The following is a 26239-nucleotide window of genomic DNA, read 5'->3' on the forward strand; positions in this document are numbered from 1 at the left end:
AGCTTGTTTCCTGTTCAGTGAGAAGGAACAACAGTGATTTGTCTGAACTTGTGTTTTTCAGCCGCTGTGAAACAAAGGCTTCTGTTATTAGTTCAAACAAAACGCTCTTTGTGTCAAAAGCAGAAAAGTGCGGAAAAAGCTGCAAAATACGTCTCAAACTATTTGCTCGTATGTTAATTGGCCTAAATCGAAGCACAAGAAACAAAGCAACAAAATGTTCTTCCACTGAATCTCAGACGTCACGAAGACGATCAGATCCAAACATTCTGCCGATAGAAAAATCGATAACTAGCCCGACTTTGCGTTTCCTCTTCAACGGTCCCTTTGTTGAACTTTGTGCCTCGTAGCGACGTCGTGAGAGAAAATGTTTGAGTAGATCTCAGTCGTGTCTTTGAGTAGATTTGATGTGGAACTAGAAACAAACATATTCACAATATAACATTTCTACAATTCTCTCAAAGTGAAAATCAAATGAATTTCTCTGTGGTTTCTTCCTCACGGTGAATTTGATGAAGACGTTTCTCTCTATACTTGTTTCTGTTTGTGTATTTTTTTGGTGTATTTGCAGTTAACATATCGTGGCTGAGGACAGTGAGAAGTTTTTATCTTACTCTCATAGTTGTGTCTAAAAGATCTTTATACAAAAGCTGTGTGAAAGGACGAAGAATGTAACGACACATGTGGTGGTGAGGAGAGGTTTCCTGTTGCCGAGGACGTGGCAGGTTGGATTGATCGGTGCAGAGCTGGTTGGATTGGTGCAGAGCTGGTCTGATTGGTGCAGAGCTGGTTGGATTGGTGCAGAGTTGGTCTGATTGGTGCAGAGCTGGTTGGATTGGTGCAGAGCTGGTTGGATTGGTGCAGATCTGGTTGGATTGGTGCAGAGTTGGTCTGATTGGTGCAGAATTGGTTGGATTGGTGCAGATCTGGTTGGATTGGTGCAGAGTTGGTCTGATTGGTGCAGAGCTGGTCTGATTGGTGCAGATCTGGTTGGATTGGTGCAGAGTTGGTCTGATTGGTGCAGATCTGGTCTGATTGGTGCAGAGCTGGTCTGATTGGTGCAGAGCTGGTTGGATTGGTGCAGAGCTGGTCTGATTGGTGCAGAGTTGGTTGGATTGGTGCAGAGTTGGTCTGATTGGTGCAGAGTTGGTTGGATTGGTGCAGATCTGCTCTGATTGGTGCAGAGCTGGTCTGATTGGTGCAGAGCTGGTCTGATTGGTGCACAGCTGGTTGGATTGGTGCAGAGGTTGGTTTGATTGGTGCAGAGTTGGTTAGATTGGTGCAGAGGTTGGTTGGATTGTTGCAGAGTTGGTCTGATTGGTGCAGATCTGCTCTGATTGGTGCAGAGCTGGTCTGATTGGTGCAGAGTTGGTCTGATTGGTGCAGATCTGCTCTGATTGGTGCAGAGCTGGTCTGATTGGTGCAGAGGTTGGTTGGATTGGTGCAGAGGTTGGTTGGATTGGTGCAGAGCTGGTTGGATTGATTGGTGCAGAGTTGGTCTGATTGGTGCAGAGTTGGTTGGATTGGTGCAGATCTGCTCTGATTGGTGCAGAGTTGGTCTGATTGGTGCAGAGTTGGTTGGATTGGTGCAGAGCTGGTTGGATTGATTGGTGCAGAGTTGGTCTGATTGGTGCAGAGGTTGGTTGGATTGGTGCAGATCTGGTTGGATTGGTGCAGAGCTGGTCTGATTGGTGCAGATCTGGTCTGATTGGTGCAGAGCTGGTTGGATTGGTGCAGATCTGGTTGGATTGGTGCAGATCTGGTTGGATTGGTGCAGAGCTGGTCTGATTGGTGCAGATCTGGTCTGATTGGTGCAGAGGTTGGACGGTCAGCCACATGTGCCTTCGTGTCCTGCTGTGAGGAGACGTTCAGAAACCAGTCTGTGATGAGCTGGTTTCCTCGGAGGTTGGAGTTGAACACAGCTCTTGTTCATATTCAGTGTAAAACGACACTTTTAAAGCCGCTGTGTTTTTCCTGGAGCTGCCACTCAAACAAGCACAAAGATAAACCAGCGAGTGCAAAACCAGATTTTCAGATTTAGTGACATAAAATGTGTGATAACATCTGCATGGAAATTCTTCCTATTAGTTTCTTTTTTAAGTTCTGCAAAAAAAAGTTTTTTTTAGCCACAAAAATCCTGTGTTAATCATCAGTTTTAATTTCATTGGTAAATCAGTGGATGTTTAATTATTATTACTTTATTACATCGATGTTACATCTAGATGTGTTTTAATTTGATATTGATGATTTTATATTTTTCAGTAATTTCGAGGATTTTAACAAACAAGAACAAACCTCACAAGAGTTTTATGATCCACAAGAAAAGTCCCGATATTCCTCTGTATGATATTTTATCTCGAGACGCATGAACAACAGATGCACGTACGATCGTTAAGAAACAGACCGATCTGATTTGAATGTGACGATGCAGATAACCTTTACGTTCTCCGTCGAGGACTTTGATCCCCTGGTTGCCTTGGTTACTGAGCATCATATGACAGGTCCCGCCCACAGGAAGAAGCTGGCGGGGACCTGAAGCCATCACGGCTCGGAGGAGCGAGCAGAAGACCCAGGTTGTGTTAGTGGAGGATGTTGGATTTCTGAGGAACATGGAACAGAGTGAGATGTGGAGTAAAGGGTTTTGATTCCTGCCAAATGAAGAAAGAGGCTTTAACGGTTTATTGATGAAAACAGGGTCAATGTGTGTCTGTGCATTAAACACTGCACCAGTATAACAGCTGATTATTATATCAACACTTATCAGAAGTCAAACTGCCAGACGAGAGCGACTCTCTTACGTCACCGCATTTTATCTGTAGACAACTTCCTGTTATTCCGTTTTTACCAGACAACGCTTCGTATATATTTACACATTTTCATCTTGTTGAAAAAGAAAGAAAACAGTGAAGATCCGGCCACGCAGCCGTGGTTCCAGTGAGCTCTGCTTGTACGTGCATGTGAACCTTTGAATTCTCCTGTAATCGCTCCAGACTCGACATAGAAATGCTATTTTAAGAGTATATTCAGAAGCTGTGTGGTGTGAGGAGGCACATGTGACCTGGCTGTGCTGTCCAGTGATTCCTTCATTACTCCTCATCTCTTGTTTTAGGTGCAATTCTCTCGTTATCTCTTCTAAAGGTCAAAAAGAAAACTGATTTATTGTTAAAAGGGAAAAACGTGTGATGACCAATAAAAACATTTCCTGAAGGAGAATGTCTCCCTCTTCTTGTCGAGTCGTGTCATTACATCACAATGAAAACTGGTGATCTTAGAATAACAACGGTGTTTACTGAGTAATGTAACTTCCACCATCTTAGTTTATTACGTTACGATAACATTATTAGTAAACACTAGATGGGCGACCTGAGTAAAGCATCTGTCGCCCTCTGGTGGCTTGATGCAGTATAGGTCATAAGCCCCTCCTCCCTGTTAGCAGACGGGACACTGACCAAACGTTTTCTTATCTCACTGATCAGTTTGGTTCAATGAGTTATTTATTATATAAACAAGACGTCATGATGGCCAGCTGACACTGACTCCTGATTGGATGAGGCTCTGCTCCAGATGACGTCTCCAGAACAAGATGGCTGCCCTCGTGTCCAGGAGGCTCCAGCTTCTGTCCAACAGGAGGAAGAGGAAACACGTCTTCATCTTCACTTCCTCACAGCTGAGGCTGATGGGAATGTTCAGCATGAATCTGATCCTGAACTAATGATTTCATTCATCCTCTGGGGAACATGAACCAATTCATCTTGTACATGTGTGCACTTTGTGTCAGAGGATCCCTGAGGTGGAACTCATCCTCTGGGATCCATGAATCTCTGGAACCAGATCAATAACATCAATGTTTGTCGATACTTTATCAAAACCTCAAGATTTAACCTCTCGGAGGAACAAGAGAGAAACATCTGATCATTACAGCAAAGCATCGGAAGTCTTTCCTTCATCTCCTGGTTCTCAGGATTCTCTGTGTGGATCCAGCAGCTTCACCTGGAAGCTCTGAACCTGAAGGTCTGATGTCTCTTCACCAGAGAGGAGGACATCTGAACCTGAAGGTCTGATGTCTCCTCACCAGAGAGGAGGACATCTGAACCTGAAGGTCTGATGTCTCCTCACCAGAGAGGACATCTGAACCTGAAGGTCTGATGTCTCCTCACCAGAGAGGACATCTGAACCTGAAGGTCTGATGTCTCCTCACCAGAGAGGACATCTGAACCTGAAGGTCTGATGTCTCCTCACCAGAGAGGACATCTGAACCTGAAGGTCTGAACCTGAAGGTCTGATGTCTCCTCACCAGAGAGGAGGACATCTGAACCTGAAGGTCTGATGTCTCCTCACCAGAGAGGAGGACATCTGAACCTGAAGGTCTGATGTCTCCTCACCAGAGAGGACATCTGAACCTGAAGGTCCGATGTCTCCTCACCAGAGAGGAGGACATCTGAACCTGAAGGTCTGATGTCTCCTCACCAGAGAGGACATCTGAACCTGAAGGTCTGATGTCTCCTCACCAGAGAGGACATCTGAACCTGAAGGTCTGATGTCTCCTCACCAGAGGAGGACATCCTGAAGGTCACAGTGTGGTGAACCATCCCTTTAACTCACCAGCTTCATGAACCTCAGGATTTACTAAGTGTGAATTATTAAAAAATACGTTTCATTTCATCAACAGAACCAGTGATTTTTTTTTAGGTGAACTTTATAAAATCATGGAACAAAGAGACTGAAGTGAAAGTGTGGTGTCATGATTTTAATGTGTACACAGACACGTCAGACTCACAGTTGTGTGTTTTACACGTCTGAACATCACAATGTAACATAAACCCCCCCCCCCCCACCTGCTACATCACTGCTCGCCACAATAAAAGCACTGAATGTAACATGCCCCTCCTGTTTGTTCAGTGATAAAAAGGATTTTAGATTTCAGTGAATATACATTAGTTATGGTACAATTAAATATCGAATGTCAAGCTATTAAAAATACCAGATATTTCTCTTCAAGCTGCAGTTTCATAATAAATATGGTCTCCATCTTTCTCTACTGATTATATTAACTCTTGGAGGCTTAAGGACTTTGGCAGTAAGCAGTTACACACTTTGACCTGGAGACTCACACACTTTGACCTGGAGACTCACACACTTTGACCTGGAGACTCACACACGCTAGTGATGAAGATGAAGACGCTCGTCGCATGATGAAGACTCAGCCAGTGTGTTTACACTTTTTCCTGTAACAAACACGTAGAACGTTTGTGCTCGTGTGTCGACCATGAGGTGACATCATCATGAGGTGACATCATCATGAGGTGACATCATGAGGTGACATCATCATGAGGTGACATCATCACGAGGTGACATCATCACGAGGTGACATCATCACGAGGTGACATCATCACGAGGTGACATCATCACGAGGTGACATCATCACGAGGTGACATCATGAGGTGACATCATCACGAGGTGACATCATCACGAGGTGACATCATCACGAGGTGACATCATCACGAGTTGACATCACAAGGTGACATCATCACGAGGTGACATCATCACGAGGTGACATCATGAGGTGACATCATCATGAGGTGACATCATCACGAGGTGACATCATCACGAGGTGACATCATCACGAGGTGACATCATCACGAGGTGACATCATCACGAGGTGACATCATCACAAGGTGACATCATCATGAGCTCACAGCTCACAGCTCATTAATGTATATTTATTAATCAATATATTTATGGTCAATTAAAAACTGATCAGATGTGGAAAAGATTTCCTGACATCGGAGATTAGCGCCGAGCCGGAGAACTGAGGAAACTCTGGATCCACGATCATCGTGTGGATGAGGAACTCAGTTCTTCTGCCCCCTGGTGGCCAGAGACCGATGCTGCAGCTCAGTGGAAGCAACACACAACACGACGTCATCTTCTGATCCAACACAGGACCAGCTCGAGGGGGGGGGGGTCGCTCTACGGCTCGGCTGGGTGAGTGGCTCCGGCCTCCGGGGGCGTGTCCGCTGGGGGGGGGCTCTCGGGACTGTCCGCCCACAGCTCCATGGACTCCTGCGTGTCGAAGAACTGGTCCGGGCCCTCGGGGGACTGAGGCGTCTGGGAGCTGGAGCCCGCCTCGCTGCTGGACTCCCGGAGCTCCAGCAGCACGGGCAGGGAGGAGGGGGGGCAGTAGCCCTCCATCCGACCCACCGCCGGCTCCGCCAGCGCCGCCGAGCACGCCAGCGCCGCCGAGCACGCCGGCGCCGAGCACGCCGGCCGCAGCTCCGGGTCCGAGACCTCCACCGAGTCGGCTCCGGCCTCCGGAGGGACGGACTGAGGACCCGGGGCGTCCTCGTCCTCGGGGGAGTTGTGTGGGGTCAGTGGGACGCCGGCGGGGGGGGGGGGCGCCGCAGGTCCAGCCGGGTCCAGGGACCCGACCCCCCCGACCTGGGACGCCAGGTTCTGAGACGAGTGCGTCTCCTCGCTGCTCTGAGGCGTCAGGGACGTCTTCTCACTGAAGCTGAAGCGGGGGGGCGTGTCGGCGGCGGTGGGGGAGGACGGACCGGCGCTGGACACCGTGCTGGACGGACCGCTGCTGTCTGCAGGGACGGACACACACACACACACACACACACACACAAAGAGAGACAACGTCAACAACAACACACAAAGACTTCACATCACTGTGGCTTCATATACAGGACAGAGGTCAGAGGTCAGAGGACAGAGGACAGAGGACAGAGGTCAGAGGACAGAGGACAGAGGAGAGAGGACAGAGGACAGAGGACAGAGGAGAGAGGACAGAGGAGAGAGGAGAGAGGACAGAGGACAGAGGTCAGAGGTCAGAGGAGAGAGGACAGAGGGCAGAGGACAGAGGAGAGAGGACAGAGGTCAGAGGACAGAGGAGAGAGGACAGAGGTCACAGGAGAGAGGAGAGAGGACAGAGGAGAGAGGACAGAGGAGAGAGGACAGAGGACAGAGGTCAGAGGTCACAGGAGAGAGGTCAGAGGACAGAGGACAGAGGACAGAGGAGAGAGGACAGAGGACAGAGGTCAGAGGAGAGAGGAGAGAGGAGAGAGGACAGAGGACAGAGGACAGAGGACAGAGGAGAGAGGACAGAGGACAGAGGTCACAGGAGAGAGGTCAGAGGACAGAGAAGAGAGGTCAGAGGACAGAGGACAGAGGACAGAGGTCAGAGGACAGAGGACAGAGGACAGAGGAGAGAGGAGAGAGGAGAGAGGAGGGAGGACAGAGGAGAGAGGAGAGAGGAGAGAGGAGGGAGGACAGAGGACAGAGGAGAGAGGACAGAGGACAGAGGTCACAGGAGAGAGGTCAGAGGACAGAGAAGAGAGGTCAGAGGACAGAGGACAGAGGACAGAGGTCAGAGGACAGAGGACAGAGGACAGAGGACAGAGGACAGAGGAGAGAGGACAGAGGACAGAGGACAGAGGTCACAGGAGAGAGGTCAGAGGACAGAGAAGAGAGGTCAGAGGACAGAGGACAGAGGAGAGAGGAGAGAGGAGAGAGGAGAGAGGTCAGAGGACAGAGGACAGAGGTCAGAGGACAGAGGACAGAGGAGAGAGGACAGAGGAGAGGTCAGAGGTCAGAGGACAGAGGACAGAGGTCACAGGACATAGGACATAGGACAGAGGACAGAGGTCAGAGGACAGAGGTCAGAGGACAGAGGAGAGACGACAGAGGTCAGAGGAGAGAGGTCAGAGGTCAGAGGACAGAGGTCAGAGGACAGAGGAGAGACGACAGAGGGCAGAGGTCAGAGGACAGAGGACAGAGGAGAGAGGACAGAGGAGAGAGGAGAGAGGACAGAGGACAGAGGAGAGAGGACAGAGGACAGAGGACAGAGGAGAGAGGAGAGAGGAGAGAGGAGAGAGGAGAGAGGACAGACGACAGACGACAGACGACAGAGGACAGAGGACAGAGGACAGAGGAGAGAGGTCAGAGGACAGAGGTCAGAGGACAGAGGACAGAGGACAGAGGACAGAGGAGAGAGGTCAGAGGACAGAGGAGACAGGAGAGAGGAGAGAGGTCAGAGGAGAGAGGTCAGAGGAGAGAGGACAGAGGTCAGAGGACAGAGGACAGAGGAGAGAGGACAGAGGACAGAGGACAGAGGAGAGAGGACAGAGGAGAGAGGAGAGAGGACAGAGGACAGAGGTCAGAGGTCAGAGGAGAGAGGACAGAGGGCAGAGGACAGAGGAGAGAGGACAGAGGTCAGAGGACAGAGGAGAGAGGACAGAGGACAGAGGTCACAGGAGAGAGGAGAGAGGACAGAGGAGAGAGGACAGAGGAGAGAGGACAGAGGTCAGAGGTCACAGGAGAGAGGTCAGAGGTCAGAGGACAGAGGACAGAGGACAGAGGAGAGAGGACAGAGGACAGAGGTCAGAGGAGAGAGGAGAGAGGAGAGAGGAGAGAGGACAGAGGACAGAGGACAGAGGAGAGAGGACAGAGGACAGAGGTCACAGGAGAGAGGTCAGAGGACAGAGGACAGAGGAGAGAGGTCAGAGGACAGAGGACAGAGGTCACAGGAGAGAGGACAGAGGACAGAGGACAGAGAAGAGAGGTCAGAGGACAGAGGACAGAGGACAGAGGTCACAGGAGAGAGGACAGAGGACAGAGGACAGAGAAGAGAGGTCAGAGGACAGAGGACAGAGGACAGAGGTCAGAGGACAGAGGACAGAGGACAGAGGAGAGAGGAGAGAGGAGAGAGGACAGAGGTCAGAGGAGAGAGGAGAGAGGAGAGAGGAGAGAGGACAGAGGACAGAGGAGAGAGGACAGAGGACAGAGGACAGAGGTCACAGGAGAGAGGTCAGAGGACAGAGAAGAGAGGTCAGAGGACAGAGGACAGAGGACAGAGGAGAGAGGAGAGAGGAGAGAGGTCAGAGGACAGAGGACAGAGGTCAGAGGACAGAGGACAGAGGAGAGAGGACAGAGGAGAGGTCAGAGGTCAGAGGACAGAGGACAGAGGTCACAGGACATAGGACATAGGACATAGGACAGAGGTCAGAGGACAGAGGTCAGAGGACAGAGGAGAGACGACAGAGGTCAGAGGAGAGAGGTCAGAGGTCAGAGGACAGAGGTCAGAGGACAGAGGAGAGACGACAGAGGGCAGAGGTCAGAGGACAGAGGACAGAGGAGAGAGGACAGAGGAGAGAGGAGAGAGGACAGAGGACAGAGGACAGAGGAGAGAGGACAGAGGACAGAGGACAGAGGACAGAGGAGAGAGGAGAGAGGAGAGAGGAGAGAGGACAGAGGACAGACGACAGACGACAGAGGACAGAGGACAGAGGACAGAGGACAGAGGAGAGAGGTCAGAGGACAGAGGTCAGAGGACAGAGGACAGAGGACAGAGGAGAGAGGAGAGAGGACAGAGGAGAGAGGACAGAGGACAGAGGACAGAGGACAGAGGTCAGAGGACAGAGGTCAGAGGACAGAGGACAGAGGAGAGAGGAGAGAGGACAGAGGTCAGAGGTCAGAGGACAGAGGACAGAGGACAGAGGACAGAGGAGAGAGGTCAGAGGACAGAGGACAGAGGACAGAGGACAGAGGAGAGAGGACAGAGGACAGAGGTCAGAGGACAGAGGACAGAGGAGAGAGGAGAGAGGAGAGAGGAGAGAGGACAGAGGAGAGAGGACAGAGGACAGAGGACAGAGGACAGAGGAGAGAGGACAGAGGTCAGAGGTCAGAGGAGAGAGGACAGAGGACAGAGGACAGAGGAGAGAGGAAAGAGGACAGAGGACAGAGGAGAGAGGAGAGAGGAGAGAGGACAGAGGTCAGAGGAGAGAGGACAGAGGACAGAGGACAGAGGACAGAGGACAGAGGACAGAGGTCAGAGGAGACAGGAGAGAGGAGAGAGGAGAGAGGAGAGAAGAGAGAGGACAGAGGAGAGAGGACAGAGGACAGAGGACAGAGGACAGAGGACAGAGGAGAGAGGAGAGAGGAAAGAGGACAGAGGACAGAGGACAGAGGACAGAGGAGAGACGACAGAGGACAGAGGTCAGAGGTCAGAGGAGAGACGACAGAGGACAGAGGAGAGACGACAGAGGACAGAGGACAGAGGACAGACAGCAGAAGGACACTCACACCAGGGCGGTCTGTCGGAGCGGGTGCGGAGGCCGCTGGAGGAGGCGGAGACTCTCTGGGGGAGGTAGGCGTCGCCCGGCGGCTGGCTGTGGGCGTCCAACATGGCCGACAGAGCTGCAGGATCAAAGAGAACAGTCAGCAGTGAGGTCATGCTGATGGGTGGTGATGTGGCGTTGGTCTCTCACCTCTGGTGGTCCTGGCGTGCGGGTCCCCGGCGCTCTGGCACACGCCGGTGAGGAACTCGTCGACCTGCTTGAGCGACAGCGAGTTGTGCAGCGTCTCCAGAGGATAGATGGAGGGAACCATGGAGCAGCCCTCGAAGCCTGAGAGAGAGAGAGGATCAGACCAACAGGAAGTCCACCAGCAACCACGTCACAGCGCTACGTCCACAAGCTCCTCCTCCACACGCTGCCTCAGCGGCTCGGTTCCACGCAGCCAAACAGCAAACGCCATGCTCCACGCCAAGACAGACCACGCCCATCACATGGTAACACTCTGCATGTCCCACACAACACAGCAGGCCTCAACAACCAGGAAGTCCGACCTTCTGCTCAGCAGCCTCAAGGTCATGGGGTCAAGGTCATGGGGTCATCCCGTTAGTTCCACACGCCACCCGAGCCGTTTAGTCACAAAGCGTCAAACCACAGCTCGTCTCCATGGTTACAAAGCTCCACAGACCAGGTTTGTTATTTCATGAGTTCATCTGCACCGGGCGTCTCCATGGTTACAGGAACAGGGAGGAGTCACATGCTGGTTAAGATCAGGAAGGAGACGTTCAAACATTTTATGTTTCTATTCTACATTTAAAAGATGGTTTAGTTTAATAAAGTTTTAAAAATCGTAAAATGACACAATAGTAAAATCTAAACAGAAAATAGTGGTTTGTTTGAAAAAAGTGTTTTAACCATAAAAACTCTGGATTGAAGCTGAAGAAACGTTTGATCTGAATCTTATTTATGAGTTGACTTATTATCTCAGATAATAAAGAATCATGATCTGATCCATAACTGTCAGATGACTGGAAATAGGGGAGGAGCTACAGAGCTCAGAGGGGGAGGAGTCACCGAGCTCAGAGGGGGAGGAGTCACAGAGCTGCTCACACCACAGACACAGGCGAGCATGCAGAAACACCCGGAGTGGGGGGGTGGAGGCGGGGCCAGGGAGTGGAGGCGGGGCCAGGGGATGGAGGCGGGGCATGGGGTGGAGGCGGGGCCAGGGGCTGACCGTAGAGGTACTCGAGGGCGTCCTGGCCGGAGATCAGCCAGTTCCTGAAGAGGCGGAGGTGGTAGGAGCACTGGTGGAGGTGGTGGGCCAAGCTGGGGTCGGTGAAGAAAGGTCTCAACACCTGGACCACATGGTGCTCCTCAAAGGGCTCTGAGGAGGAGCAGGAGGAGGAGGAGCAGGAGGAGGAGGAGGAGCAGGAGGAGGAGGAGGAGCAGGAGGAGGAGAGGAGGAGGAGGAGGAGCAGGAGGAGCAGGAGGAGAGGAGGAGGAGGAGGAGCAGGATGAGAGGAGCAGGAGGAGGAGGAGGAGAGGAGAGGAGCAGGAGGAGGAGGAGGAGGAGCAGGAGGAGGAGGAGGAGAGGAGGAGGAGGAGGAGCAGGAGGAGCAGGAGGATCAGGAGGAGAGGAGGAGGAGCAGAAGGAGGAGCAAGAGGAGGAGGAGCAGGAGGAGCAGGAGGAGGGGCAGGAGGAGGAGAAGCAGGAGGAGGAGGAGAACGAAGAGCAGGAGGAGAGGAGGAGGAGCAGGAGAAGGAGGAGCAGGAGGAGGAGCAGGAGGAGCAGGAGGAGGACGGGCAGGAGAAGCAGGAGGAGCAGGAGAAGGAGGAGGAGGAGGATCAGGAGAAGGAGGAGGAGGAGCAGGAGCAGGAGCAGGAGCAGGAGCAGGAGCAGGAGCAGGAGCAGGAGCAGGAGCAGGAGGAGGAGCAGGAGGAGTAGGAGGAGCAGGAGGAGGAGCAGGAGGAGCAGGAGGAGCAGGAGGAGCAGAAGGAGGGGCAGTACACAAGACATGAAACGATAGGATATCAAGAAGAAGGGAGGAAGGGGAGGAGCAAAGGATGATACAGAGGAGAGCGAGAGGAAGGGAAACAGCAAAGAGGAGGAGGAGGAAGTGTCTGTGTGTGTGTGTGTGTGTGTGTGTGTGTGTGTGTGTGTGTATGTGTGTGTGTGTGTATGTGTGTGTGTGTGTGTGTGTATGTGTGTGTGTGTGTGTATGTGTGTGTGTGTGTGTGAGAGAGAGAGAGCTACATGTATCTCTTTCCTGGAGCATCAGAAAAGTCTGATAACAGGAGCTGCTCGTCAGTAGCATCACTGTGACATCACTGTGACATCACTGGGACATCACTGTGACATCACTGTGACATCACTGTGACATCACTGGGACATCACTGTGACATCACTGTGACATCACTGGGACATCTAGCAAACCGCTGACCAATCAGAACAGACTTTCTCCGGAGGGGAGCTAAAACCAAGAGTTTGAGACAGAGGCTGAGGAGAGGAGCTGCAGCGATGGACACGATGAGGAACGTGATTCTGAACATCAAAGAATGAAACACTCGTTAATATTATCAAACTGAATATGTTTTATAATAGTCTGATCATTCCCACTGGGTGAGATCTGAAACTTCAACAAAACACTTTAATAAACTTCCAGAGCAAATGAAACCAGAACCAACGAACCAGAAGCTCCTGAACTTTGCTTTTCAATCCAACAGCAGAGAAAAGACCGGTTAACAAATCCAGAGAACAATAACTAATCTGAGTAAACATTCCCTCACAGCCACAAACATGACCAGCAGACGTCATTATTAACATTTGAATATTCTGAAATGTTGAAAACACTGAACAAGCACATCTGTGCACTGAAGACACCAAACACCATGAGTGTGTTTATGAGTTCAGACGGATCGATGAGGAGATGATCACAGATATCAAATCCTTCCATCCACAGACCAGCTCATGCACCAGGAAATATGAATCCAGTAGGGCTGGGCCATATGGAAAGAAATCCTATCATGAGATAGATCTATATATATATATATAGATCTATCTCGTGATATAGATCATTTCTCCGCTGGTCAACAAGTGACTCTGCTCCTCTGATGTTTTCTGATCATCACACGTAGAACTCATCTTTATAAAAACCTGCTGAATTCATATTTATGTTCCTGGATAAAGGGGGCGTCGCTTCTTCTGCAACAGAGAAGTTAAACACAGCGTTAGGGACCGGGTGAGTTCTGTCCATCCGGTCGGACATCGCCATCGAGGAAAAGTGATATCGCGATAATTATAGCTTTGGTTTTATCGCCCAGCTCTAAGATCCAGGTTGGACTCATCGATCATGACGCTGAGGTCAGAGGTCAGAGGAGAAAAGGTTCCACACTGAACGCAGGATCCCACCGGAGGCGTGTGGGAAACATCAAGCATCGGGTTATTGTTATGGATCCTAAATGAGTCTTGTAATAAACATTGGTAGTTAAATTAAAAAATCTCAGATTTGACCAGCTTTTTGTCACAGGGACTAAACGTGACCGTGGAGAAGCAGGAAGAGGCTTTTGAATAATTAATAATAATAAAAGAAACGACTGAGTCACATTCCTAAAATCAGTAATGAAACATCAGCATCTCAGAGATGCTTCTCTTCTCACCTTCTCTGTCTCCAAACTTATCAAAATGAGCTCGTTAGTGATCATGGATCATGTTCTAATATGTTTTCATGTTTTTCAACTGGCCCAGCGTATTTAAAGTTATGAAGCAACATCTCATCAGTGTTACAGGTGAGTTGTTCTCTGTTAAATCTCCTGATCCTGATTTCACTGGTTCGGTGTCTTTATGTTTAGGATTTAAATATTATCTACACCAATAAAAAATTCTGTTAACTGACACATACAAGTTGAGTCAACTTTAAAAGGTTAAAGTCCCTAAAGATCCCTGTTCTGTAGGAAACTGAACGGAACAGAAGAAGAAAGGTAAACAAACTACAAGCAGGATTCTATCACAGCTGGAACCTGAGTCACTCTGTGGTTCTGATCCAAGTGATTCAGAGCGATGACAGAACAGAGACCAGCAGCAGCCGGGTTCTAGAACCCAGACCTACTGAGGGTTAGACCCACATTATGTCCATGAGAGGGTTGAACAATAGAACAAAAGAAACAAGCTCTTCTATATACATATATTTAACATATGGTTGTGTTTTTGGTGGCTTCTTTGGTGGAGTGGACAGAACATACGACCTGTGGTGTACATTCAGTAGAGCTGCATTGACTTTAATCAGATTAATTGAGGGACCTGCTGGACATACAACAGGAAAATTATGTTCAGTTGGTTTTGGTGAATTTTTCATTTTATCTACACAATATTGTAAACACACACAGCTGTCTGTTAGAGGTTACTTCCCAGGGGCGGAGACTGGTCTCTAATCACTCATCAGTCACATGACCAATCAGGGCGGTGCCTCACCGGGACGAGTGCAGGAGACAATCACACGGAGACACTCTAAATACTATTTAAAATATATTACAATGGGCTGGAACAAATAGAATACAAAGGCAATGTAAGTTTGAAATGAACTAGAGCAAGAGTTATGGAGTAAATCTGACTATCAACTGTATAAAGGCTGGATGAGATTATTTAAATGATATTCATTAATCATCCAGGAGTGAAAAGAGACCACGTGAAGACTTTGAACTTGAATTAATTCCCTTGAGATATCTCCTCCTGTTCCTTGTTCTTATAAAACGCTGTGTGGTGATGGTGTCATGTCGTGTCTTTGTTGAAGTCACCGACTCTCTGTCTCAAAAAGACATTTCACCAGTGACCTGTGGGAACCCTGGTTAGACACAGGCTGTCAGGGAGTGTTGGGACAGTCCAAAGCCAGTGGGTCAACCCAAACCAGAAAAATGTCATCAAATGGAAACCTGGTATGCTGGAGGGCCATGTGGAAAAAAACAGGTCAAAAACAAAACTCTGAACACATGCAAGACAAAGGAGGTGAAGTGGAAAAATACTTGAAAGAAGCAGACGTACCATTAGTCGGATACTTTGCAAACGACACAGAAAATCGTTTTACTGCCGGCATAGACAACAACTCTGAGGAAATAAAAAAAAATTCTATGAGCCACAGCAACTTGTAGAATCATGTCTTATTATTTCCCTGTTCTGTTCTGATGTGGGGGGGGGGATTAACCAACAGCTTCTACAAAGCGTTGTGCTGTCAGGAGCGTGAAACCTCTTCTGAGATTAAATAGAGTTAAAGTGTTAAAAGTGTTCACTCGAGCTGAAGAGTGGACACTGACAGAAAAAAGATCAATAATCTTCAGAGGTCTCAGCTGCTCGTCCTGAGGTCTGAACCACAGACTGTAAATATAAAGGTCTGAACCATAAACTGTAAATATAAAGGTCTGAACCATAAACTGTAAATATAAAGGTCTGAACCATAAACTCTTTCTATATAAAGGTCTGAACCATAAACTGTTTCTATATAAAGGTCTGAACCATAAACTGTTTGTATATAAAGGTCTGAACGTGAGAAACGACTCCAGCTGCAGAGACACAACGATGGGAAACATCTGGTGAAGTGAAGAAGCTTCGGCCGCTCAGAGGAGCAACGTGCACGATGCATGGAAAACACAAAGCTCCCTTCTGAGAATGAGGTGAAACAAGATGGATGACACAGACCAACAGTGAGGACGCGTCTGGATGATACCACACTGACACCTACTGGACACACGACAACACACTTCACACTCAGAGACACAATCACGGCCAAGAACCAGCGGCTGCGTTTGGATGAGTCATCGTCCCTGAACTCAGAATCTGATCATGTCGATTTTCTTTTCACGTGCACGGTCACAGACGGAGCTTCCAATCAAATCAAATAAAAGTGAAACAAAGAGCGAATGATGAGTATTTTAAACTATGAATATCACAAATGTGTGAAAGCCAGCAGACGATGAGAGAGCCGCAGACTGAACAGACTCATGGAAGATTCCAAAGAACACACGAGCAGATGATGGTTCGGTGAAGGAGCCGCAGTGAATGGTCACGTACTGATGAACGGCAGATTCATTCATGCATTTCTGAACGCAAAAATAAATCAAACAACTATTAAACTCTCCAAAAAACAAAGTGAAAAACCTCCAGACTGACAACACGTCAGTTGGTCTTGTTTTCATTGGGCAGAGGCAGCATGTGACCAGGACGCCACAGGAAACACCAGAACTCAAAGTGACGTGGAGGGAAACCATGGAAACCCAGAGGGTTCGGAGAATGAATATGGAGCCAAAAAATACACATCATATTCAAACCGATTTCAGATTTAAAGACTATAAAATACTATGGTTTTAATAAGTGATACTTATCAGTTCTACAGACTTTACTACTGTGATCAGCTTCTCATACGAGAGCCCGACCAGAGTTTAGGGAACAATAGATTCATACGTTATCTACAAGTTGGCCACGATTCTTAAGATGTTATCAAAGAAATGTAACTGAGTAACTGTTTATGATAAATAAATGTAAACGAAAAGAAAACAGAAATATAACCAATTAGATAGAACTTGAATTTAGAAAATAGACACTTAGATAAAGTATAAACATGAAATCACATCGGCATTGTGTTTATTCTGTGAAATGAAGTTTATGATTAATCGATCAGGCTCTACTTAACACATCTGCACATTTCTACTTCATATGTTCCTCGTGCCCAGTTTCCTCACAGCGCTTTGCTCAGGAACTTCTTCATATCTGTGAGATCTCAGGACACATGTGTAGGACACTGATCTGCTGCTGCTGTGCAGCTGGTGAAGGAGCACGTACCGTCTTTGTAGGACAGACTGCCGCTGGAGAATTTTTTGCGGTGTGCACGTGCGTAGTCCTGCAGGTTGGGGGCGCTAGAGGAGCCACCGAGGACAGTGGTGCTGAAGAGGCCGGCGCACTGAGAGCCTGCGGGGGGGGGGGCGGGGGCGGGATTAGTCACTGCTACATTAACATGCTGTTACTCAAAACAACTGGGCAGAGAAAAGAGACAGAAGAAGAAAGACACAGGGACAGAGAGACAGAAGAGACCATGCAACTCATAGCAACATCTACTTCACAAGTTTTAAGGTCGATCACTTCGTCAGGATACCAGGCTGAAAGGAAAAATCCCCCCCGACACACGTTCAACCCCTCGGAGCTCCATCGGCCTCCTTCTTCTCCACGTCACTTTGTCCAAACAGAGGAAAGACGAGAGGCAGAGAAAGAGGACATCTGGTCCAGAGGACACGGTCAGTCCAGGAGACTTTCTTCAAGAATGACACCTCAATGGAAACCGGGGATTTCAAGATAAAGTTCATCGGACTGTAATTCTGATGTTTATTTCCAGGAGGTTGTGTTTCCATTGCAGTTTGTCGGTCAGAAGTAACACAAAAACTACTAAAGTTTGGAGGAGGAGCCACAGAAGAACTCGTGCATTTGAATCCTGGAATCAACCTGGAGGTTTTTTCCACTTTCTTTAACATTGTTCGATTTTTAGACATTTTGTGAATCTCTTAAGAAATGATGCAGAGATGTTTATGAAATAAATTCAGACATATTTAGAGTATTATCTATTCATCTATGAAAAGGTGAAATTCGGTGCGGATCCAGATAATGATCCAGATGTTTCTGATCTCAGTACATGAAGATGCAGAACAGGTCTGTGAGCTTCTGATCTCACCACAACAAACACAAGGGACAGATGTGTGACCTGGGGCGGAGTTTTCTTTTAACAGCCACAGGATCAGAGCTCAAAGCTGCAGAGTTCACAGCCTCAGAGTCGTTCTATCAGGTGGAGGAGGGAGAAGGAAATGTTCATCTGTGACCTTAGCAGAGGTCAACTCTGATTCTGATCCAATGCAAAGCTTCAGCATCTGAACAGCAACACAAATATCTACTGAGGATTTTCATTCCATTTACAGAAGAAAATCCATCAGTTGATGTTTGATGCAACTGTGTTGAGACCAACGTCCTCTTCCTTGATTCTCATGATTTAAATCACGTTAATAAAATGTAGCCTCATTTCATCATGACTCAGATCCTACTGTACTCTGAAACTAGTTTTCTTCAAATAACAAGTGAACGCACCACATTCAAATCTTCAACTGGGGAAAGTGCACAGAGCGTTTCGTTTCCATGAACTGTCGGATCCTGTCTCTCACCCAACCTGCACACTTTTCACACTGTCATCTACACACACAGTTGCCACGGCAACAGGGCGATGCCTACCTAATCCACTTTGCTTCATCTCGGGGGACTGACGCGAGCAGAAGGAGAAGAGGCGGTAGCTGCCCGATTTGGAGGATGATGTTTCCGACAGGACCTGGAACACACAAACACAAAGATTATCAGGGAAACTGGTTTAGTTCTATATCACAGACCAGTCTGTGCTGCTGGTTTACAGAGTCAAATAAGACTCATAACAAGAGGGGTCAAATTCACAGAGGAGAAGCTCTGGGTCAATCAGAGAAACCGCTAAATTACCCTGGACCTGTGGAGGTCAGAGGTCAGTGATCAAACCAGACTGAAGCTTCCTACAGGGACACACACATCTCACACATGAGCACTGCCCCCTTGTGGCGGTGACATCATTTGCAGTCTGAGTCGATGCAGTAGTGATCGTGGAGTAAAGCTGTGGTAATGAGGCCCCGCCCACAAATGTGCTCAACCAATCATGAGTCAGTCTCAGCCAGTTTTTACATCATCGAATTATTAATTAAAACCAAACGGATCAGAAGCATCAACACTTCTAGAGAGGAGGTTTATGACCTTTGCTGCACCCGGCCACCAGGGGGCGATCCAGATGATTTGGCTTCACCTTTGGGAGCCGTCACTCGTCCATCTTTATTTACAGTGTAATCAACAGACAGTGGGTTTGTGTTGAACGGTCTCGTGACGGTGGACCTCACCTCCATGGACCCGGTCTTGTGATTGCGTATGAGTGGCGACTTCCTCTGGATGGCGATGGGCTCGGACAGCGGCACGGCCCGGTCCGTCTCGTCCCGGGACAAGTCCTCCAGGCTGCCGGGGTCCGGCTGCTTCTGGCCGTTCTGAATGAGCGGAGAGACAGAGAATGCACATGCTGCTCTCTGCAGATCTACGTGCAGACAGAATGCTGGACTGTGATCTACCTGCCGCTCTACCTCTGCAGAAGCCGGCCTGAAGCCGAAGCCGGTCGGAGCGTTCTCCTCCTCCTCCACGCCTTTCACCCCCGGGCTGAAGTGAAGCTCCACGTGGAAACGTTCCTCAGAGGTCAGGTCCTGCACCCAGAGCGACACACATCAGATCAATGATGTATTGTACTTTCAGAAATAATAAATCAAAAGTCGTAATTCTCTTTGAACTACGGAGGCGCCGGGGACATTTTGGAGAAGAAATAAGTCATAGCAACGAATTATTAGCTTGTGTCCATGAATTAATAACGTGTGGGAACGTGATAGGATTCTTGACTGACACATTTCACTAAATCACATGATGTGATCACAAGGGCTCTTTCCACAAGCTCATACTTTTATTCTTCCTTTTCAATAGGGTGCGCACCACACAACATTCTAGTTAGGGCTGATCACTTATTAATTATGATTGCTAATATAATTCTATATATACTTCTGTAAATACTAGTGTGTACCTACAAAGACAAATGACAATGTACTACTGGGATGATGCAATGAAGCACATGTGGTTAGACAACTACCTTATTGTTGTCCTCATACAACATGATGACTAACTGAGTCATGTAGTTGAGTTCAGACACAGCACTGAGGTAATCCATGGCTCGCTTCCACTGCTGGTCCTTCTCCTCCTGACAGGCAGGGGGCGGTAGAGAGAGAGAGAGAGAGAGAAGATAAAGTCAGCCTCCACCTCACCAGAGCAACCCCCCCCCCTCTCTCCATGTGACCTCCAGCTCTTACGTCCAGCAGGCCACCGTAGCGCAGGATGCTGAGCAGCGAGTGGACGTGACTCTCACTGGTGAAGTAGAGACGTGTCCTGACGTGGCGTCCCGGGGACATCACTCCTCGAGAGTACCTGCACAGGACACTCAGCGTCACTGAGGAGTTACACTTTAACTTAGCTGAAGCTTTTATCCAGAGACATGGACCCAGTGCAGGGAGCAGTGTGAGTGAACTCAGGTTGAAGAGCAGCTGCTGGTCAGGGTCAGGGTCAGGGTAAGGGTCAGGGTTAGGGTTAGGGTCAGGGTCAGGGTTAGGGTTAGGGTTAGGGTTGGGGTCAGGATTAGGGTCAGGGTTAGGGTCAGGGTCAGTGTTAGGGTCAGTGTTAGGGTCAGGGTCAGTGTTAGGGTCAGGGTCAGGGTTACACATGTCCTCACATCCACACTGAACTGCTTTCCTCTTCAAACAGGGAAATCAAACTGTAGCGCTGCTCTGACCTTACTGGACTAGTTCTAGGACTGAGTGTGTAGTTTATCTCCAGACGTTACTGGACTAGTTGTAGGACTGAGTGTGTAGTTTATCTCCAGACGTTACTGGACTAGTTCTAGGACTGAGTGTGTAGTTTACCTCCAGACCTTACTGGACTAGTTCTAGGACTGGGTGTGTAGTTTACCTCCAGATGTTACTGGATTAGTTCTAGGACTGAGTGTGTAGTTTACCTCCAGATGTTACTGGACTAGTTCTAGGACTGAGTGTGTAGTTTATCTCCAGACGTTACTGGACTAGTTCTAGGACTGAGTGTGTAGTTAACCTCCAGACGTTACTGGATTAGTTCTAGGACTGAGTGTGTAGTTTACCTCCAGACGTTACTGGACTAGTTCTAGGACTGGGTGTGTAGTTTACCTCCAGACGTTACTGGACTAGTTCTAGGACTGAGTGTGTAGTTTACCTCCAGACGTTACTGGACTAGTTCTAGGACTGAGTGTGTAGTTTATCTCCAGACGTTACTGGACTAGTTCTAGGACTGAGTGTGTAGTTTATCTCCAGACGTTACTGGACTAGTTCTAGGACTGAGTGTGTAGTTTACCTCCAGACGTTACTGGACTAGTTCTAGGACTGAGTGTGTAGTTTACCTCCAGATGTTACTGGACTAGTTCTAGGACTGAGTGTGTAGTTTACCTCCAGACCTTACTGGACTAGTTCTAGGACTCAGTGTGTAGTTTACCTCCAGACGTTACTGGACTAGTTCTAGGACTGAGGGTGTAGTTTATCTCCAGACCTTACTGGACTAGTTCTAGGACTGGGTGTGTAGTTTATCTCCAGACGTTACTGGACTAGTTCTAGGACTGGGTGTGTAGTTTCCCTCCAGACCTTACTGGACTAGTTCTAGGACTGAGTGTGTAGTTTCCCTCCAGACCTTACTGGACTAGTTCTAGGACTGGTGTAGTTTAACTCCAGACGTTACTGGACTAGTTCTAGGACTGAGTGTGTAGTTTACCTCCAGACGTTACTGGACTAGTTCTAGGACTGAGTGTGTAGTTTACCTCCAGACGTTACTGGACTAGTTCTAGGACTGAGTGTGTAGTTTCCCTCCAGACCTTACTGGACTAGTTCTAGGACTGGGTGTGTAGTTTAACTCCAGACCTTACTGGACTAGTTCTAGGACTGAGTGTGTAGTTTACCTCCAGACGTTATTGGACTAGTACTAGGACTGAGTGTGTAGTTTAACTCCAGACGTTACTGGACTAGTTCTAGGACTGAGTGTGTAGTTTATCTCCAGACGTTACTGGACTAGTTCTAGGACTGGGTGTGTAGTTTACCTCCAGACCTAACTGGACTAGTTCTAGGACTGAGTGTGTAGTTTATCTCCAGACCTTACTGGACTAGTTCTAGGACTGAGTGTGTAGTTTATCTCCAGACCTTACTGGACTAGTTCTAGGACTGAGTGTGTAGTTTATCTCCAGACCTTACTGGACTAGTTCTAGGACTGAGTGTGTAGTTTCCCTCCAGACCTTACTGGACTAGTTCTAGGACTGAGTGTGTAGTTTAACTCTAGACGTTACTGGACTAGTTCTAGGACTGAGTGTGTAGTTTAACTCTAGACGTTACTGGACTAGTTCTAGGACTGGGTGTGTAGTTTACCTCCAGACCTTACTGGACTAGTTCTAGGACTGAGTGTGTAGTTTACCTCCAGACGTTACTGGACTAGTTCTAGGACTGAGTGTGTAGTTTACCTTCAGACGTTACTGGACTAGTTCTAGGACTGGGTGTGTAGTTTATCTCCAGACCTTACTGGACTAGTTCTAGGACTGGGTGTAGTTTCCTGCACCTCTGGGACCTGGTGGTAACTGGACTCTTCAGACTCACAGAGGATGTAGTTTGTTGACAGACTCGTCCTCGTGGGTCCTCTGCAGGTCCAGCAGAATCTTCCTGACCAGTGGGAGGCAGTAGGCGTACGCTATGTCCAATTTCTCCCCTTTATTTATGCCATATTCCTAAAAAAAGAAAATACAAAAAACTAATGGAAAATGTACAACTGGTAATATCTCTGAAATACTTTGATTCACATAATAAGTTTATTCACAAGCTTAAACTAGGACAAATCTCCTCAAACACACATTTCACTTTCACACAGTGATCAAGGTGAATTATCACAAAACTTTATTTCATGGTGAAGAGAAAAACTTCAAATGTATCAACACTCAGTCACTTTTATTTTAAAAAGTGTCTTAACGTGGTTATTGGAGCTTCTGACTTTGAAAGAAATATAATTTATCCAAAGAGTTTAATGCAGAATTTAAGTAAGTAGATTATTTGGTGACTTGTCATTAAACTCATCTTGGATTGTTACAGAAAAATAAAAGAAGACAGAAATGGCCGTGGACTGAAAAAGCTCATATCCGGTGTCCTTGCTGTGGTCCAGTGGAGACATGTGTCCTCTCACCTGTGGGATGACGATGTCGGCCAGAGCTCGGGACAGACGGAACAGCTCCAGCGTGTCCTCCAGGCCCAGGCTGCCGTTGTGGATCACGTCATACTTCACACAGTCGTAGATGTCTGGGATCTTACTGATGTCGTAGCGGCCGTTCTTCATGCGGAAGTCTCTCTCCAGTTTGGACCAGCGCTGCAGCATCAGCTCCAGCGTCTCACTGTGGTACAGCTGCAGGTCTGAGGAGAGGAAGAAGGATCGACGCTGCTCGTGGTCAAAGATTCAGATTAAACCACCGTTTGCTCTCAATCAGCCGTCGCTGTTGTTTTCAGAGCGTCGCACCTCGGAGGAGTTCACTCACCGGCTGACTTGGGGTCCTCCATTCTTTTGCGGATCTGAGAAGTGAGATTCTGAATGAGGGCGTAGACCTGGTCACATGTGAACACCGGGTTCTGGACGATCTTCATCGAATTCACCAAAGAGGCGCTGCAGTTTGGCGCCAGCTGTCATGCAACAGGAAAGAGACAAATGACAAAGCTCTTAATAATGACAAAGCTCTTAATAATGACAAAGCTCTTAATAATGACAAAGCTCTTAATAATGACAAAGCTCTTAATAATGACAAAGCTCTTAATAAGCCGGTTCGATGAAACATGATTAACCTCTAACAGTTAGCTCAAGAAAATAAAATCCTCTCTGCTTCCATGGTGACAGGTTGTGAATCTCCTGAAGGATCACAGACGATACGCCACAGACAAGTCGCTTCCCCGGTTTAACGTGAACAACGTGTCTCTACATTTCATCCTCAAAGTCCGACATCACTGTGGGACACATTCAGGAGGTGAAGCTACAGAGAAGAAAACAGGAACTAAACTGTGAAATCACAACTTATCACTTCTGCAATTCTCAAGAGCCCTTTGCATAAATGGCTGTTATTGTAAAATTCAGACAACACGACTGCAGATGTCACCGGTTCTTTCAGATATTTGGTAGAAGGAGTCGGAGGAGGCCGCGTGGAGTCCTTCCTGTTTCTTATCGTGGCGTGAGAAGGTCAACAGGTTCACTGCAGTGCTTCCTCAGGCTGTGTGAGGGCTCAGTGGTGAACGTGTGCACTAATCACCCGATCGTAGTCTTCATCGATGAAGTTCCGGTCCTTCTGCAGGATCTCGTGGAGGCGGGCCTTGACCCGGTGCTGGCAGCTGCTCAGCGAGTCGCTGTCGTTGTCCAGGAGCCCGTTCATGTTGGCGCTCTTCACCATCTGCACCAGGATGGGAGTCAGCTCGCCCTCCAGCGCCAGCAGACCCTGCTCACACACACACACACACACAGACACACACACACACACACACACACACACACAAGATATTCGATATTGACATACAGTGATATTTGGATCATTTGACAGTTGATCTATGACAGTAATCTCTACAGTTATTACAAACCAACAGTGGAAAGTACTGAAATAAGAACATGTGAAATCATTTTGGATAAAGCTTCTTTCCTTTTCTTCACACTTCATATCCTCTGCTGACATTTCTGTTGAGGTCACTCTTCTCTTTCTCTGGCTTCTCTCCACAGCTGACTACCGTCTAAACAAATATCCATTTTGAATTTGTAATGAAAAATGTGAAAAGATTGAGAGATTTCCATGAATAGTTCATTTCTGTTATAAACCCTCTGACACACCTTAGCGAACGCTGCGGCCGTCATCTGCACCCGTCCTTCATCCGACGCGTAGATCTTCAGGTCGTGTCTGTAGGTGCTGTGCAGACGCAGCAACCCGCAGCCAGGGAAACCAGCGTAGTCTCCTACCAGAACACACAACCAGCAACAGCATTAACACACAACCAGCAACAGCATGAGCACACAACCAGAACCAGCATGAACACACAACCAGCAACAGCATGAACACACAACCAGCAACAGCATGAACACACAACCAGCAACAGCATGAGCACACAACCAGCAACAGCATGAACACACAACCAGCAACAGCATGAACACACAACCAGCAACAGCATGAACACACAACCAGCAACAGCATGAACACACAACCAGCAACAGCATGAACACACAACCAGCAACATCAGAACACAGCTAACCTCCTGGATCCAGCTTGCAAAGCAGCGGCTAGATGGATCTGGACTAAAGGACATTTTTGAGAGTAACAACAAATAATTAAAGCTCCTACAAGGAACTTGGAATTTTGGACCTGAGACCTGAGACCTCAGACCTGAGACCTGAGACCTGAGACCTGAGACCTGAGACCTGAGACCTGAGGCTTGAGACCTGAGGCCTGAGACCTGAGACCTGAGACCTGAGACCTGAGGCTTGAGACCTGAGACCTGAGGCTTGAGACCTGAGGCCTGAGACCTGAGACCTGAGGCCTGAGACCTGAGACCTGAGGCCTGAGGCCTGAGACCTGAGGCCTGAGACCTGAGACCTGAGACCTGAGACCTGAGGCCTGAGACCTGAGGCCTGAGACCTGAGACCTCAGGCCTGAGACCCGAGACCCGAGACCCGAGGCCCGAGGCCCGAGGCCCGAGGCCCGAGGCCCGAGGCCTGAGACCTGAGGCTTGAGGCTTGAGACCTGAGGCCTGAGACCTGAGGCCTGAGACCTGAGGCTTGAGACCTGAGACCTGAGGCTTGAGGCTTGAGACCTGAGGCCTGAGACCTGAGACCTGAGACCTGAGACCTGAGACCTGAGACCTGAGGCCTGAGACCTGAGACCTGAGACCTGAGGCCTGAGACCTGAGACCTGAGGCTTGAGGCAGAGACCTGAGACCTGAGACCTGAGACCTGAGACCTGAGACCTGAGACCTGAGACCTGAGACCTGAGACCTGAGACCACTCCTAAGTTTGTTTTCTATAACACACTGGGTCCTCAGACGTCTCATTATGAATATGATAGAATCCCAGAGGTGCTGGTGGCAGTGCTTTGAAGGCGGAGCTCAGTCTGACCTTGTCCTCCGGGGTACATGCAGCGGAAGGCTCTTCCCAGCTCCTCGGCCTGAACTCGTCCAGCAGGGGTCAGCTCCCCCCCCCACTTCAGCACCAGCAGCAGAGACGGAGCTTCCTTACGCGCGTCTGCAAAACAAATCCAGACGAAGCGTCTGCAGAGACGCTTCAGCTCAACACACACTGGAGGGTGAGAAGAAGTGTTCCCTACCTTCCTCCTCACTGGAGGTCTTGGGCTGCCCGTGTGGCAGGTACGTTAACTGCACCTTTCTGTTGATCCCAGAGAAGTGACCGTACCTTGGTTGAGAACATAAAACACGTTTGGGATCATTAAAAGCAGTTTATGATTAAACATGGTTGTAAT

General features: G+C 48.6%; 1 protein-coding gene across 1 annotated transcript in view; it reads right to left on the reverse strand.

Annotated features, from left to right (window-relative positions):
- Positions 1–4723: 4723 nt before the first annotated feature.
- ppip5k1a (diphosphoinositol pentakisphosphate kinase 1a) overlaps positions 4724–26239 on the reverse strand; it is a 28881-nt gene continuing 7365 nt past the window's right edge. Inside the window, exons 14-31 of the mRNA XM_061068084.1 lie at positions 26087–26172; positions 25879–26004; positions 24604–24725; positions 24038–24220; positions 23279–23420; positions 22933–23156; positions 22356–22483; positions 20010–20124; positions 19793–19900; positions 19242–19358; positions 19008–19148; positions 18328–18421; positions 16900–17025; positions 15109–15171; positions 11308–11457; positions 10269–10406; positions 10084–10197; positions 4724–6587 (exon numbers count right to left, since the gene is read on the reverse strand). Of these exons, the coding sequence (XP_060924067.1) occupies positions 5968–6587; positions 10084–10197; positions 10269–10406; positions 11308–11457; positions 15109–15171; positions 16900–17025; positions 18328–18421; positions 19008–19148; positions 19242–19358; positions 19793–19900; positions 20010–20124; positions 22356–22483; positions 22933–23156; positions 23279–23420; positions 24038–24220; positions 24604–24725; positions 25879–26004; positions 26087–26172 (2797 nt within the window). The 3' untranslated portion in view covers positions 4724–5967. The remainder of the gene's footprint in view (positions 6588–10083; positions 10198–10268; positions 10407–11307; positions 11458–15108; positions 15172–16899; positions 17026–18327; positions 18422–19007; positions 19149–19241; positions 19359–19792; positions 19901–20009; positions 20125–22355; positions 22484–22932; positions 23157–23278; positions 23421–24037; positions 24221–24603; positions 24726–25878; positions 26005–26086; positions 26173–26239) is intronic.

The sequence above is a fragment of the Limanda limanda genome, chromosome 3 (assembly GCF_963576545.1).
Source record: "Limanda limanda chromosome 3, fLimLim1.1, whole genome shotgun sequence".
Classification (NCBI taxonomy): domain Eukaryota; kingdom Metazoa; phylum Chordata; class Actinopteri; order Pleuronectiformes; family Pleuronectidae; genus Limanda; species Limanda limanda.